This window comes from Agrilus planipennis, unplaced genomic scaffold (assembly GCF_000699045.2).
Source record: "Agrilus planipennis isolate EAB-ADULT unplaced genomic scaffold, Apla_2.0 scaffold124, whole genome shotgun sequence".
In the NCBI taxonomy this organism is placed as follows: Eukaryota; Metazoa; Arthropoda; class Insecta; order Coleoptera; family Buprestidae; genus Agrilus; species Agrilus planipennis.
In genome coordinates, this window is record NW_020438950.1 from 206998 (window position 1) to 224944 (window position 17947).

The 17947-nt window shown below is 33.0% G+C and overlaps 2 protein-coding genes across 2 annotated transcripts in view; one reads left to right on the forward strand and one right to left on the reverse strand.

The window, feature by feature from the left end:
- The window catches only part of LOC108734993 (flocculation protein FLO11), a 37453-nt gene that overhangs the window by 7759 nt on the left and 11747 nt on the right, over nucleotides 1-17947 (forward strand). The window contains exon 2 of the mRNA XM_025974778.1: nucleotides 14420-14725. Coding sequence (XP_025830563.1) covers nucleotides 14420-14725 — 306 coding nt within the window. The remainder of the gene's footprint in view (nucleotides 1-14419; nucleotides 14726-17947) is intronic.
- Nucleotides 10552-11128, reverse strand: LOC112904554 (sialin-like). The gene is made up of 2 exons (XM_025974777.1): nucleotides 10879-11128; nucleotides 10552-10746 (listed from the first exon to the last, which is right to left on the reverse strand). The coding sequence occupies exons 1-2, from the start codon at nucleotides 11110-11112 to the stop codon at nucleotides 10585-10587; spliced, it is 396 nt and encodes a 131-aa protein (XP_025830562.1). The 5' UTR covers nucleotides 11113-11128; the 3' UTR covers nucleotides 10552-10584.

Here is a 17947-nt window from a genome sequence, read left to right on the forward strand (position 1 = left end):
TAAGTTCTACTTCTATCCGAAGGACAAATTTGCATTTAAATAATTTTTTGCTTTTTAGGGCCGAAGGGTTTATTTCATTTTAAATTGTTTACAGTTTCGTAATCTTTTTGAATTAATAAATTTTCAAAAACAAGCAACAATAAATATTAAAACGAATTAAAGGTAAATTCTTGCTCAGACATACGTACATTATTTTTTTTTTCATTTGTAATTTTTGCTTAATGCACTTATTTATTCCCAAAAATGAAAATAATTTAAAAATTCCTGAATGAATTTGTTAAAGTTGGATTATTAGTTGTCTAAATTACTTTTTAAATGCATTGTTTGTTGTATTTCTGATAATCGCAAGTGCAATTCGTATATACCTTTAGCAAAAGATTCCGTTTTCAGTACGGTTTTGGGGACCCGAGGGGGAGAGGCCAGTTTCATGATCTTGACTTAGCAAGCGAAAATAAGTGGGTCATTACCGAACTGCTTTCGTTTGTGAAAGTCAATGGTTTCGCACGTCAAAATCGAGATTTAACGGTACGATTTGGCGTTTTTTTGTTTTACGTTAGCAGGCACATAAATTCAAGCCTCAGTCTCAGTCGGCCACCAAAAATGCGGTTAAAGGACATTTATTAGCGTATCGCCGAACGAACGGTAACTTGAATTACAATAGGTAACCAAATTGTTCTCTATATATATATCAAAAGAATTTTTTTTGTGAAATACGCTAATATGAATGCAATGTTTTGAATAAATGCTCACCAAGAAATCGCTCGATTTTCTCAAGATTTTAAAATATGGTTAAAAACTGACTTGTCATTATTAACTATGTTTGATATTGTAAATATGCTAAAAATTTCATGTCTGTATATCAGTTAGGAGAGGTTTTAATTTTAAAAGTACTTCCTTATCGTTAGGTATACATATTTTAAAGGTCGTTTATAAAATACATACGTATGGACACTGTAGGGACTATAATAAATAAAACTTTAAATTTTCTGACTATAATATTGAATGAATAATTTTTATAATTTATGCTACTTTTTTAAATAGTTTAATGGTTAGGATAATTTGTATACACAATTGGAAATACGCAAGAAGAAGTTAAAGAATTCAGCAATAAGTGATGATCGAAGCAAAAAAATTGTGTCGATAGTTTTGAGAGTTATGAAGACTCGAGAACTTATCCTTCCATCAATGACCTTTGAATTGACCTTTACTCCAACTAATAAATTGACGTTTTAGTGAACAAAATAGTAGAAGGTACTTAAAAGAACTAAAAAATATCGAAAAAGAAAAAGTCTCTATATTTCAACCATGTGTTATCCACACACAGGAACAAAGAACACTTACTCTAAGGGCATCCTTCTAGATCCCTCTTTTCGAACAGCAGTAAAGTTTTTCTTTTTTATATTTAGTCTTAAAATCTAGTAAAGCAAATTGAAAATTTCAAATACAGAGGAATTCGTTTATTATGACTCCGCGTATATTGACCAACCGCTTAATATGAAGTAATTGCAGTGTTAAGTTTGGTTTTCATATTAAATTCTCTATAGGAAAGTTTGGATATAATGACTCCGTTAAAAATGAAATATCGTTTATTATGACTGATTCTCAAGAAACCATATCCGGCTATAGTGACCCAAATGGTTAATAATAACATTTTCGCTCATTTTTTTACTCTTCTTATGTATATTGATATTACGATTCATGGTTCTTTTCCTTTTTCTGTTAATAAATATATACAATTTGTAGTTTTTCTTTCTATTAAACTAAATAACTAACCGAAATAGAAAGTTGTTCTAAGATAATGCTTTGTATGACGCCCGCTTAGTATGACGTGTTTGTAATTTCCCTTCGATGTCATTATAAGCGGATTCTACTGTATTCCAGGTGGTAGAAAACAATTAGAAAAGAAGGACGGATCTAAATGCGTATATGCGGATGTTTAGTTCGTTGCATACATTCTAATAACATAATAACAATTTTTCTTTGATGTGTACAATTAATAAAATATGTTATAACTATGTACATGCATTAATATTATTGTACACTCTTCCAAAGCACTTTTTCTTTAAAAAAAAAAAACATACGAAAGTGGCAACCCTTCCAATTCCAACGAATATAATATGTATTTAAGTTTGACCTTTGTTTTATCCAATATTAATCAGTATTCGACCTGCGTTTCTATTATTTATAGACTTGTTTTTGCAAACAAAGTGAAGTTTTGATAAAAAAAGTCGACAACAAAATCGGCAGATCCATGCAGAATTCTTAAAAGGTTATCTACATAACAACTGCAATTTAAATTTAACCATAAAGCAATGTAAATTCAAATTTTAAAATGCAGCAAACGTGTAGGTATAACAAATAACGGCCAAATGATTAATACTTAAATACAATCTTTTCTCATAAGGTCCAGGACGACTATACAATTTTAATACCAAGAATTTATTACTGACAGTTATTTAATATCAAAAATAAAAAATGACAATGTAATACTACGCTTTCTTAATACGAAATTCCAACAAAGCCAGCACATTAAAAAAGAAAACAGAACCAACTGATAATGAAAAACTAAGCTTTCTTTAAATGAAATATCAAAAGGAGTCACCAACCATATTTAACAAAAAAACGCGCACAAAACAATTTGTAAGCAGTTCAAGTACGTAAATCGAATTATAAGTAAAATATTTAGTTAGAAAAGCATTTCAACTTTTTTTATAACTAAATTCGATAGGTGATTTATGTAAAGCGTCTATGGTGTGCTGATGAGAACTAATAAGCACGAAATCGCGATTCAAGTCTTAACTTAGCAGCAGATATGAGTAGATGTACTGTAACTGTACTGCTAAAATCAAATTGTATATATACAAACAAAATTTTCTTGATTTTGCTGTTGGTTTGTTAAACGCTAATCGAAGCGAATTTCTAAACGAATTGTTATATTTGAATATCAAACATTTCTCTTCTATATCTGACTTTTATAACATTTGTATGCTCTTATTTGAGCATGTCCACTCAAATATGACAATAAATTAAGTCTTCACCTGACCACCAATAGCCATTATTTAAATTAACATACTAAACGATGGAATGTTATTTAACAAGTAACCTTTGCCGAAATGTCAGAAGAAAATGGCAAATATAACGGGATTGTTGAAATCTTCATATGCCATTTCGTAAAATAAACGAATGACAACACACACGTCTGTAAAGCAGCGAAGATTCTGCTACGACAATAATAGTAAATCTTCGTTCTGTTATTATTTTAGAAAGTAGCGGAATATGGCATGAATAATAAGCGAACATTATTGTATAAAACATAATTCCTAAAGCTTTGATTATTTAAACGAAAATTAAAATACTGGTATTAGTATTTATAGNATCATCATAAGGTCGTCAGTCCTAAGACTGGTTGGACACGCACCTCCACTATTTCCTATCCTAAGACAATCTTCGTATTTCCCTAAAACTAGAACATCCCATATCCTTAACTAATTGGGAAAAGTAATCTAATTTAGGTCTACCTCTACTCTTCTCAAACCCTGTTTGAGCCTCTAATATGTCTCTGATTAGCCCTTCATGTCTGAGAAGAAGGTCCTACCAACCTATCTCGCCTATTTCTTATTGACTTCCATACAGTCCTCTGTTCTCCTATTCTTTCTAATATTTCTTCATTTCTAACGTTCTCTAATCCACGGTATCCCCATCATTCGTCTGTAATACCTGCCCTTGCATATTTCCGCCTCAAGATTTTATTATTTTTACAAAATCATTCACCTATATTCCATCAGCTCCAACCGATGATCCCACCATCTGCCGAAAATAATATTCTCGTTTAAACGCCAATGTTTTAGATTTAGAATGAAATTCAACTCCTTTTTTTACACAAAAAGAAAATGATACTTTTGACATTTATAGATTAATTTAAAAGCAATGTTCACCACAGTTACATCTATGCTAGCGATAAAGCCTGTTGTGTCGGTAAACATAAGTTTTCCTAGGAGTACAGAGTATTGACAAACCCTTCCAAGCAGTCTGAAATTATACTACATTATGGATATTGTCGATTAGAACCGGGCAGTCTTAGGTTTACCAGATACGTGTTGTACAAAGTTCGAAACATGGTAATAATGCATAAGGTCCAAAATTTTTTTTACTTAGTGCACTCAAAGCCACCAATAATTTTCATATGATGGAGGACCTATGGAGCAGGAACTATCTGTCATCAATAAGAAAAGAGTGGAGGTGCGTGTCCAACCAGTCTTACAACTGACGACCTTATGATGATGGAGCACCTAAATTTTAATTATAACACTAAAAACTCACTAATTTCTCATGTGAATTTTGTGATGCTGGTAGACATGCTTTCTAAGGATGCTTCATGACAACAACGAATGAAGAATTTGAACCACTCGTGCTTACCTGTTATTATTCAAGAGTGTTCTTTGACCTCTTTTCTTGCCCTTTATCTAGTACTTATTAGATTCGTTCGACAGACACGAGAGTGCATCAAGAGAGTTTGCCTTGAGTAAACGTACCTATATCAATATAAATTTCCTCATAGAGCGCTGCACTATAATACTACAATACATCTACCGTATACATATGTGGACTCTCGATCTTAATTCTGTCAGCAACGGTCTTTCCACCACTTGATCGAGGAACAAACAATCAAGAAGGCTCATACATAAGCAGTGTGTTATGTATGTTGTGGTACAAGTTCGTGTACTACTAGTAACATTATTACACACCTGAAAGCGTGGAATGTGGACAACACAAGCGCTCCTTTTTTACCGGAGCAACAAATTTTTCTTACAGTAAAATACACATACGTATACAATTCTCAACTGTCTATGTACTTGCTCTTATATTGTATATTGTATTATAGATATATGCAGTCAACTTGGTCGCATTTTTGTTCATACAGCAGTTGTTTATGTATGAATAATATGTCCGTGCAAGTAAAACTTTCGCTGTCTCTGACAACGATTTACCTTGAGATAAGACATTATTATTATTATTATGTTATTTACCCACCAGGGGCTACTTTTCTGGAAGGAGTTAAATGGAAAAATATTAAAAATTAATTTATTGTCGAATGTAACCATTCTATAATTAATAATAATTTATAGTTTAAAAGTACAGTGCAAACACGACTAACCGGATTTCAGCTATACGGATTCGTGATCCGGATTGTCAACCACGAGCAAATATCTGAGTGATCAAATTTCTATTATATTCTCACGGGGAAGTTTAAATATTTTTGAAATAACATACCTTTTTTCATCATCATCATACAGTTTTTAGTCCGAAAGCTGGTTGGACATGCCTCTGCCCTTCTGAACTTCTGTTTATGCTTCTAATATGTCACAAACTAGCCTTTCATGCTTGAGATGGTGCCCTACCAACCTATCTCGCCTAATTTATTTTCTTGACTTCCATAACGCTCTCTATTCTCATACTCTTTATACTATTTATTTAATCCAAACCTTTCTGTCTACGATATTTTTAATATCTTCCTATAACACCACATCCCAAACGCATCTAACGTTATTTTTTCCGCAACCCTTACCGTCGACGTTTCACACCCACCCAAAGCCATGCTCCAAGTATACACCTTTCATAATCACTTTCGAATTGCCATAGTAACCGATCTTGAGCAATCACAATAATGATTTCTTTTTGTTGAACCTGCGTTATTCCTTGTTTTTCAACCCTAAGTTATCTGACTCCCTAAATATCGAAAATCAGTTATATTTTTCGTTTGCTACTTTTATATTAGTTGTAACCGTTGTAATTTTCATAACATACTCATCGGTTAATACCGCTTCTATTTTATTTAAAACTAACTGTAATTCCTCCTTATTAAATACTAATACTGCTATATCATATGCGTATCTAAGCGTGTTAATCTTTTGTTCCTGATGTCTATCCCTATAGTTCTGCTGCATACAAATAATTTATTCAAATTTAAAAGTAGCTGGGGCGACGATGTAGGTACATCTTCTTAGGGACTTCCCTAAAATTTTACTCAAATTCAGCCGACTTTTATCACTTCTTTATACCTAAATATTATGTCTACTTTCTGGAGTATTTTCAACATTTTTTCCCATTTAACATTATATAAAAAAGGTTTCCTAGATCGACAAATCCTACGCATACGCTCTTTTTACTGTTGTTTTCCCAACTAATATCTAAAAGGTAATATACATTGCACATTCTCCTGTTTCATCTAAAACCAAACTGGTCACCCCGTAAAATTTCTTCTGCCCTATTTTCCATCTCTTTCTGCTCAATTCGAGTTGAGATTTCTCTCTTTTTTTAGTATGTATCATAGAACGGCATGACCTACACAGGTTTAGACCATTCGGGTGGACGCCGGTTTATTCCAGGTCCGTCTGCCTAGCTCCAAGTTTTTCTGTGGTTTCCTTGGATCACTTAGACTAATGCTGGGTCAGTAATATTCCACAGATAAATAATATTTCATTCTCTTCTGTCTTCATTTCGTTTGTCTCAATCATTCTCACCCGAACCACCACCCACTCATTCCTACGATTCCTGAAAGGAGGCTGAAGAGGGTTTTCCGCCCTACATTCCGGTGTCGTCCAAAGGGACAAGATAGTAGGGCGTCTTCCCAGATATGAAGGGCTAGTTAGATACGTATTGGAAGCAGAAACAGAGGTAGACCTGAATTAGATTAACTGTTAGTTAGAAATGTGGTTTGCTCCAATTTTCGAGAAATACGAAGATGTCTGTCGAGTTTATAGAAGCATCTCTAAAGCGAGAGTAATTCCTCCAAATAAATATTCGTATTGAAACTGAAAGCTGTTACTTTTAACTATGCGGGCAAAACTGCGGGGTCGTCGCTATGTTTGACATTTGCGTTCGGTAGCGTAGTGTTTGGTCGGTGGTTTTGGTCTGTCATAAGCTATTCACCTTAAACTATCCTAATAAATACCGGTAAAAACAGTACTTTTCTGAACAAACATCGTTCAACATACTGCAAACAATTAATTTTTATAAAGATGCCCAAGCAGTTGAATAAGATTATCATTTGTTATCCGCATAATCTGTGTATTTCTAGAGGAAATTAGTCAATACTGACTTGCTATGACTTCATTAACCTTAATGATGTATAACGGTTATTGTTTTGTATCAAGTACACACTATACATACTACATCTTCCACCCATTTCTGGCTACAACACCGTGTATATATAAAACGAAAGCAATTTTCTGTTTCTTTTGCTAATACTAAATTAATACACACCGACAACATTACATTTAGAGCAGTTTTTTTATGATGCCTTTTCCTTTCGAAAAGCAATTCTAGACAATTCAAAGAAACCAACGTTTTTGTTTGAATTACCCAATGAAAATGGTCTGAATATAATCAAAAACCTTCTTGCTTTTCATTAGATTGACCTCGTCCGGCCTTTTTCTCGCATTTATGGTACAACGACTTGCACATGGTGATGATGATGCAACACAGGTGAATTAACTATTCTAGTACCTATGCTTTATAAATCGTGCTCCTTCTGTATAACTGATAAATAAGTTACTATTTTTAAACGATTTAAATTACAACATCATTAACCCTGAAATGACAGAAATATTAAATTAAAATTATTAAAAAACACCGGACAAACACTAATGAAGCTCGCTTGAGAAATATTAACCTACGAGTGATTTAGGATGTTCGGCGAGCGAATGGGGTATCGGCTCAAATGGAACTATTAAATTAACAGATTATTCCTTGTTTGAAAACAAAAACTCCTTAATTTAAGATAAAGTAATTCTTGATATTTCTAACAAAATCAGGAAGTAATAAAGTTAAATTTTCTCAAAAATTTCCTGATTTTCCCCAAGATATTTTTATATTTCATCATTTTTAGCATTCTGCGTCTCGAATAAAATAAATTTTGCATAGGTCTCATAAGTCACATTGGTTGGGACTGTCAAATAAGCATCACCACCATCTGGTGATAAAAAACTAAATTAACATTAAGGAACAAATTTACGTAAAAATAGCGCATGCAGATATTGAAATTGTTCAATTTGATTTAACATTAAAAAAAAAAAATAAGGCAGCAGATATAGATGGGATACAGGCAGAAATAATAAAACATGCAGGCCAAGAGGTTAAACATCGTATGCTTAGGCCAGCTAGCCACATTTATGAGACGGGGAAAGTCCCGGAGCCATACTAAAAAAGATAGGTGCGGATAGATGTGACATATTCAGAACAATTAGCCTAACTTCCCATGTGTCAGAAATCTTAACTAGAATCATACAGAGAAGGATGCAAAAAATGCACAAGGGAAAGACCAATTTAAGTGTAGAAGAAACGCAGGAGGCCATTTTAGCTTTATGGGTAATAATGGATAAAAAAACGATAGAAAACGGAAAGTTTAGTATGTCTAGATTTGCAGGTGATACGGCAGAAGTTTAGCTTCTAGCAAAGAGTGTGGTATGAAAATATATAAATGTTAGTATGCAAGGGAAGAACAAGTAAGGAAAGAGTGAATATAAAGATAGAAAATAAAAAATTAAAAGAAGTCGTTGATTTTCGGCATATAGAAAGTCAAATAATTCGAGATAAAAAGAGCAAACAAAAAAAAATACTTTTATGTTCGCGAACGGTTAACTAAGAAATTTGAAAAAGATTGTTAAAGGAGTGTGTCTGTCATGTCATGAAGACGAATGAAATCCCAGTCTGAAGGTCTACATAAAATTTAGAAATTTCCTAATTACGTGCATATATGTATCCAAGTAACGGAAAAACAGAGAACGAATCTTTCTTCGAAAAAACGAAAAAATAAAACAAAAAAAAAACCGAAACAATTATGAAATTAAGAAAAGTATGATGCAAACAGTTTGTGGTTTACCAATAATGTCAAGATCTTCCACGTTATGCGACAGAATATTGTTAAACATTAGCAACTAATAGCCTTTAAAATTGTTGCGGCATACAAACCGATGCATACATGAAAAGGTGCAATTTACAAAGCGAATAATTCGAAAACAAATGAGCTAACCGGCTAGAAATTCCTGGGACAGCAGCTTTTGCACTTTCCCTCTTGTTCAGGATGCCTACCGAAGCCAAGCCTAAAGACGGTAAAAGTCAAAACCTTGAAATAAAGTTCACATCCATTAAAACTTGTTCTGTTAAACACATACATAACTACATACGTATATAATATACGACATATTCACGTATTTTTGCGAATGTGTGCGCGATATATAAAAAATATACGTCATCGGAGAATACGAAGATTTTTGCCCTCAAGCGTCAAGATTCACGATAAAATTACCATTCGTCAAGCTCGATTTCCGAATCTAACTTTCAAATACGCGAAATTGATTTGAGGACTTCCGTACAACCAAACGCATACCAAGAAAAAAATAGATAAATGTAAAAGATAAGAAGAATCTGTAACATAAAATTAGCTACACACATTGCAATGTGCGTACGTTATAAAGAAACAGTGTACATACGATATAAGTTTCAAGCGGTTTAAAAATTAACGAAAAACAGTTTTAAAATCATTGCAGAGAAATAACTAGAAAAGCAACAATCGACGAACCTTTGCCAAATCCTTAAGGTGGTTGATAATAAATGATAATCAACAATAAAGACTTCAACATTTTTAATTCATTTTTGGGAACTTTTGAAATGGATGAGGTTTTAGAATTCCCTATTTAGAACATCCTAAGGATGTCATTCGTTGTTGGAAAGAAATTGCAATTTTCCTCGCCTACAAAGGTTGATATGCAGATATTTTTCATTAAAGGATTCAGGTGTTTACAGAGGTTATTTATCATACACTAGTGACCCGCCCCAGCTTCGCACGGGTGCAATGCTAATACTAAATATATTTTTGTTTTGTTTAGATTATTATTGAAAAGGGGAAATCTTCAAAAGATACCCCCTGAACATACTAAATATACTACAGAATGTCTTTATATACTACATTCAGTTTTTTTGTCATTAGACAATACAAACCGGCCTCCCGGCCGGTACCGCCGCAACCACTATGTCCCTGCATTTTAAATCTGTAATATCTTCGAAAATATTCATTTAAATTACATGCTGTAAAGGGCCATATTGATCTATATTAAATGCACAATGTATTTAAGGTACTTAATTGGATACAAATTAATGCTGTATTGCTTACAATCGCTTCGTAAATTATAAGTCATTATTTCTCATAAAAAGTAAAGGATAAAAATGGTTATTGTGGGTTATCCCTAAGAGATAGACATATATCATCCCGGACTTTTTTGTAGAGCCTTTTAAGATGTACAATATTGTAGTACATTATTTTGATCTATCTCGTAGGATTCAGCCAGCGTTTGCAATGTAAGCGCAAAAAATGTGTTTATTTACGACATCACATTAGAAATCTCTAAAATTATCAGTGTTTCCCTGCTATATTATGCATGTATTATACATATAAACCTTCCTCTCGAATAATTCCATCTTTTAAAAAAAACAGCATCAAAATCCGTTGCGTAGTTTTAAAGATTTAAGCATACATAGGGACAGACAGCGGGAAAGCGACTTTGTTTTATACTATGTAGTGATGAATTAATAGCATACCGAAGAAATGTCCAAATCAAACATGGCATTGATATAGATAGGAATTTCAGTGACTAAAGTCCAAAAACCCCAGTTTTGTGCCATATGGGTCAACAAGAGCGACCACAACGGTAACGATTTTAAGAAAGACAACCATGGTGTGCGAACATCCTACAAAAAAAAAGAAGCACAACATACAATTAGAAACATTTTTGGCATTAATTAGTGACAAAATTTCTTTGATTAGACATTTAGTATTGCTCTGTTTAGCAATGCCCTTGCTACAGATTTATGATTCTCTACCTTTGGTTCTTCTTTCTTTGAGAGGGAAGCCTCGATATAATCTCTTTCTTCGGGCCTTATCAGTTTGTGCTCTGATGGACTGTTGGCGCCTAGGAACAACCAAACTCCAACCCAAACCAATCCTAAACTGCCAAAAAAGTAAAAGGCAGAAGGCCACCCTAAGGGACTATTACAAAACCATCCCGTTATAGGCATGGATATGACTGTGCCAAAGGTAAAACCTGTGGGGAACATATTAATTAGATCAATTCATCTAGACGCATAAAAGGGGTGGTATAGTTAGCAATTCACGAAATCGGTATGGTTGATGATTAACATTAACAACGGGTTTGATCATAAAAGTAAAACACTTAGCAAGACTATGTCATGCTAGCAGATCACATATTCAATCCCCTCATCAGCAGATGCGAAATAGATTGTTCTTTGACCCCGAGACCAACTGAAACGATAATGTGATCGGCTGGCATAATATCAAGCTAACAGATCACTCAATTACTAGGAATCTATAGGATCTAGAAAATTAAAGCTTTTACTACAAAATATAATGCGAAATAGATCACTTATTGAATCTGAGATCGGTTAAAACGAAAATGTGATCGGCTGGCATAATATCAAGCTAACAGATCACTCAATTACTAGGAATCTATAAGCTCTAGAAAATAAAAGCTTTTACTACAAAATATAATGCGAAATAGATCACTTATTGAATCTGAGATCGGTTAAAACGAAAATGTGATCGGCTGGCATAATATCAAGCTAACAGATCACTCAATTACTAGGAATCTATAAGCTCTAGAAAATAAAAGCTTTTACTACAAAATATAATGCGAAATAGATCACTTATTGAATCTGAGATCGGTTAAAACGAAAATGTGATCGGCTGGCATAATATCAAGCTAACAGATCACTCAATTACTAGGAATCTATAAGCTCTAGAAAATAAAAGCTTTTACTACAAAATATAATGCGAAATAGATCACTTATTGAATCTGAGATCGGTTAAAACGAAAATGTGATCGGCTGGCATAATATCAAGCTAACAGATCACTCAATTACTAGGAATCTATAAGCTCTAGAAAATAAAAGCTTTTACTACAAAATATAATGCGAAATAGATCACTTATTGAATCTGAGATCGGTTAAAACGAAAATGTGATCGGCTGGCATAATATCAAGCTAACAGATCACTCAATTACTAGGAATCTATAAGCTCTAGAAAATAAAAGCTTTTACTACAAAATATAATGCGAAATAGATCACTTATTGAATCTGAGATCGGTTAAAACGAAAATGTGATCGGCTGGCATAATATCAAGCTAACAGATCACTCAATTACTAGGAATCTATAAGCTCTAGAAAATAAAAGCTTTTACTACAAAATATAATGCGAAATAGATCACTTATTGAATCTGAGATCGGTTAAAACGAAAATGTGATCGGCTGGCATAATATCAAGCTAACAGATCACTCAATTACTAGGAATCTATAAGCTCTAGAAAATAAAAGCTTTTACTACAAAATATAATGCGAAATAGATCACTTATTGAATCTGAGATCGGTTAAAACGAAAATGTGATCGGCTGGCATAATATCAAGCTAACAGATCACTCAATTACTAGGAATCTATAAGCTCTAGAAAATAAAAGCTTTTACTACAAAATATAATGCGAAATAGATCACTTATTGAATCTGAGATCGGTTAAAACGAAAATGTGATCGGCTGGCATAATATCAAGCTAACAGATCACTCAATTACTAGGAATCTATAAGCTCTAGAAAATAAAAGCTTTTACTACAAAATATAATGCGAAATAGATCACTTATTGAATCTGAGATCGGTTAAAACGAAAATGTGATCGGCTGGCATAATATCAAGCTAACAGATCACTCAATTACTAGGAATCTATAAGCTCTAGAAAATAAAAGCTTTTACTACAAAATATAATGCGAAATAGATCACTTATTGAATCTGAGATCGGTTAAAACGAAAATGTGATCGGCTGGCATAATATCAAGCTAACAGATCACTCAATTACTAGGAATCTATAAGCTCTAGAAAATAAAAGCTTTTACTACAAAATATAATGCGAAATAGATCACTTATTGAATCTGAGATCGGTTAAAACGAAAATGTGATCGGCTGGCATAATATCAAGCTAACAGATCACTCAATTACTAGGAATCTATAAGCTCTAGAAAATAAAAGCTTTTACTACAAAATATAATGCGAAATAGATCACTTATTGAATCTGAGATCGGTTAAAACGAAAATGTGATCGGCTGGCATAATATCAAGCTAACAGATCACTCAATTACTAGGAATCTATAAGCTCTAGAAAATAAAAGCTTTTACTACAAAATATAATGCGAAATAGATCACTTATTGAATCTGAGATCGGTTAAAACGAAAATGTGATCGGCTGGCATAATATCAAGCTAACAGATCACTCAATTACTAGGAATCTATAAGCTCTAGAAAATAAAAGCTTTTACTACAAAATATAATGCGAAATAGATCACTTATTGAATCTGAGATCGGTTAAAACGAAAATGTGATCGGCTGGCATAATATCAAGCTAACAGATCACTCAATTACTAGGAATCTATAAGCTCTAGAAAATAAAAGCTTTTACTACAAAATATAATGCGAAATAGATCACTTATTGAATCTGAGATCGGTTAAAACGAAAATGTGATCGGCTGGCATAATATCAAGCTAACAGATCACTCAATTACTAGGAATCTATAAGCTCTAGAAAATAAAAGCTTTTACTACAAAATATAATGCGAAATAGATCACTTATTGAATCTGAGATCGGTTAAAACGAAAATGTGATCGGCTGGCATAATATCAAGCTAACAGATCACTCAATTACTAGGAATCTATAAGCTCTAGAAAATAAAAGCTTTTACTACAAAATATAATGCGAAATAGATCACTTATTGAATCTGAGATCGGTTAAAACGAAAATGTGATCGGCTGGCATAATATCAAGCTAACAGATCACTCAATTACTAGGAATCTATAAGCTCTAGAAAATAAAAGCTTTTACTACAAAATATAATGCGAAATAGATCACTTATTGAATCTGAGATCGGTTAAAACGAAAATGTGATCGGCTGGCATAATATCAAGCTAACAGATCACTCAATTACTAGGAATCTATAAGCTCTAGAAAATAAAAGCTTTTACTACAAAATATAATGCGAAATAGATCACTTATTGAATCTGAGATCGGTTAAAACGAAAATGTGATCGGNCGATACGTTCGTTGGTAATTATAATGTAGCATTGCGCGCCTATTTATTTTAGTTTAAACTACAACTAATTAAATAAAAAAAACTTACCCAAATGCTCTTTTAATTATGCTTCGTTTAGTTGCCTTTGCAGTTCATTAAGGCTGGAAAAAGGGAAAATCAACAATGAGAAAAAATATATCCAAAATATAGGCAGATACCTAATTATAAATAAAACAATATTATTCTGTCTATAACAACTAATTATCACACAACTATTTTCTATTTCATTTTCTTTTTTCAGTTTGTTAGTACTACCTATGATATGGACCGAGTCATGGGGAACTCCCGTCCAGGATTCGTCGGACAACACAGCGGCTTTTGTACAAGTATCAGAAATCGCAGGCGCTCGGCCGTTGTCGCGTAAAGAGAAAAAATCAACGATTAGTCAAGAAAAATCTTTCGAGACGTCCCATAAATTACCCTCCACCCTTACCTACCTCATAAATGAAGAGCAGAGGCGAAGAAAAAGAGCAGCTAAAGCTGCAGACTCACCCGCACCTGCTCCTGCTGGTTCTATCAGGCTGGATGTCAAAAAACTTATCGAAAGGTATTTACAATTAGTAAACCAAGTACAGTAGAATCGCTTTAAGTCGAACCTCGATAAGTCGAAAACCTTCAAAACTCGAAAAAATGTTTTGTTCCCTTCCCTTAAAGCCCCAAAACCTCCATTACTCGAAATCTCAACCCTCCCTTAGTCGAAATAATCAGTGAGTCCCTGCAACCCATTTTGGTACATATTTTCCCTCTATAACTCGAAAAATTAAATTGGATTTCTGTATCTCGAACAGTCAAAATCCTCCATAAGTCGAAAACTCTTATCACTCGAATTTCTTGGCGTTTCCCTTGATTTTCGAGTTATAGAGGTTCCACTGTATTAGAAATATAAAAAAAGTATTTGACGCATGATACGGCCTTTAAAAATAGTTGCAGTTATGGATAAAGTACGAAACAGCTAGTTTTGCCTGTTTACTTGTACGGGTTAGTCTTCGAAACATCCGGGACTTTACAGACAGAAGAAGAGGTTGTCAGGAGTAGTGTTATATACTTTTTTTAAATTGATTATTAGGTATAACAATTAATCATAATATAATATTTCACGCGGGTAAAGTCGCTGGAAAAAGCTAGTCTTAAATAATTATTCAAAATGTGCTTTCTGTTAAGATTAACGAAAGAACAATGTTTTGTTTCAATTTTCTTGAATTAAAAATCTTAAATCATATAAAAGAAGAACAATATAAATCATATTCCGCTTGTAAACGTAAATGTCATTTATTATAATTATTTCGGAATCTTTTTAGTCGCGTTGATGGTTCANTTTTTTTTTTAGAATACTTAAAAATCGGTACCAGTGTACTGGATAAATTTAATAAGTGTTTTGGCGAGAATAATTTTTTTTTATTTTAAGAAACAATCGCATTTTGAAGCGTTGACAGTAAAATTTTAACATGAAACGGAAGCTGCGTGCGCATAGCTTACGAAAATTCGATGGTATGAAGTATTTGCTGATTTACGAGAATTTGCACCCCGGCCAGTGGGGACAGCACTACACGATTACATAACAAATACATAATTATTATTATGTATCAACTGTAAGCCAACATAGAGTTGTATTTCAAAATATTTCGGCTTCTAATCAGTCACGTACTTAACTGTACGAAAAGGTTACGGTAGAAATATTTCATTATTAACGCAACCTGAGGTCTGAAGTTTTTTTAATACAACTGCAGAGTTGTTGATAAATTAACTTAGAGGTAATAAGTGTGTACACACTTGTAAGTAACTGAATTGCCACGTGCTTCGACAAAATATCACCTCACAAAGAAAGAAAAACCAGCTAGCTACTGCATTATGCAAGAGCGAGCTTTCTTTGGTTTATCGAAGTCCACTAACTCGTATGGGCATTTAGGCTTACAGAATTTCTAGTCACATTACATCAAATTCTCGAAGAGAAACCGTTTCGGGAGCAAACGCCATCCACATTTTAATCGCGACGACATGTTATATGAATTTTAATTAAGTACCTAGTCATTTATAACTACAACGAAATTTCGCAAAGAAACATACTATAATACCTATACGTATGTATAATTAAATATCTTATCGTTTGTTTGGAGTTTGTACAGCATCATCACTTTTCAGTTAAAAATTGTGACAAAAAAAACAGAAAAGACTTTATCGATTTAAATGTTTTAGAATAAGGGTTTGTAGTTCAGTTCATCCGACTTTATTAAGCGATATAAAACATATATTGCAACCCTAATTTGCAGAAACAGAATAGCCGAAAGTACATTCTGGAATTAGCTGACTATTAAAACGTCTAATTAAAACATCGAATTGTATCATATACCTACTTCTAATATTGAAAATGAATCTTTATTTTTTAAACCTATTTTAATTTTGGAATTCGTTTATTGTGATTGATCATATATTGACCAACCGCTTAATATGAAGTAATTGCAGTGTTAAGTTTGGTTTTCATATTAAATTCTCTATAGGAAAGTTTGGATATAATGACTCCGTTAAAAATGAAATATCGTTTATTATGACTGATTCTCAAGAAACCATATCCGGCTATAGTGACCCAAATGGTTAATAATAACATTTTCGCTCATTTTTCTGACCCTTCTTATGTATATTGATATTACAATTCATCGTTCTGCTTTTTCTGTTAATAAATATATACAATTTGTAGTTTTTCTCTCTATTAAACTAAATANTAGTCAAGAAAAATCTTTCGAGACGTCCCATAAATTACCCTCCACCCTTACCTACCTCATAAATGAAGAGCAGAGGCGAAGAAAAAGAGCAGCTAAAGCTGCAGACTCACCCGCACCTGCTCCTGCTGGTTCTATCAGGCTGGATGTCAAAAAACTTATCGAAAGGTATTTACAATTAGTAAACCAAGTACAGTAGAATCGCTTTAAGTCGAACCTCGATAAGTCGAAAACCTTCAAAACTCGAAAAAATGTTTTGTTCCCTTCCCTTAAAGCCCCAAAACCTCCATTACTCGAAATCTCAACCCTCCCTTAGTCGAAATAATCAGTGAGTCCCTGCAACCCATTTTGGTACATATTTTCCCTCTATAACTCGAAAAATTAAATTGGATTTCTGTATCTCGAACAGTCAAAATCCTCCATAAGTCGAAAACTCTTATCACTCGAATTTCTTGGCGTTTCCCTTGATTTTCGAGTTATAGAGGTTCCACTGTATTAGAAATATAAAAAAAGTATTTGACGCATGATACGGCCTTTAAAAATAGTTGCAGTTATGGATAAAGTACGAAACAGCTAGTTTTGCCTGTTTACTTGTACGGGTTAGTCTTCGAAACATCCGGGACTTTACAGACAGAAGAAGAGGTTGTCAGGAGTAGTGTTATATACTTTTTTTAAATTGATTATTAGGTATAACAATTAATCATAATATAATATTTCACGCGGGTAAAGTCGCTGGAAAAAGCTAGTCTTAAATAATTATTCAAAATGTGCTTTCTGTTAAGATTAACGAAAGAACAATGTTTTGTTTCAATTTTCTTGAATTAAAAATCTTAAATCATATAAAAGAAGAACAATATAAATCATATTCCGCTTGTAAACGTAAATGTCATTTATTATAATTATTTCGGAATCTTTTTAGTCGCGTTGATGGTTCAATGAAAGTTACTCAATTTCGTTTTATGAAAATTTTCTCACAATACACGATTCGCAACAGAAAAAAATATTACGACTAAGCAGTAACCACTATGAAATTTAGCAGATTTACGTTATTTCCT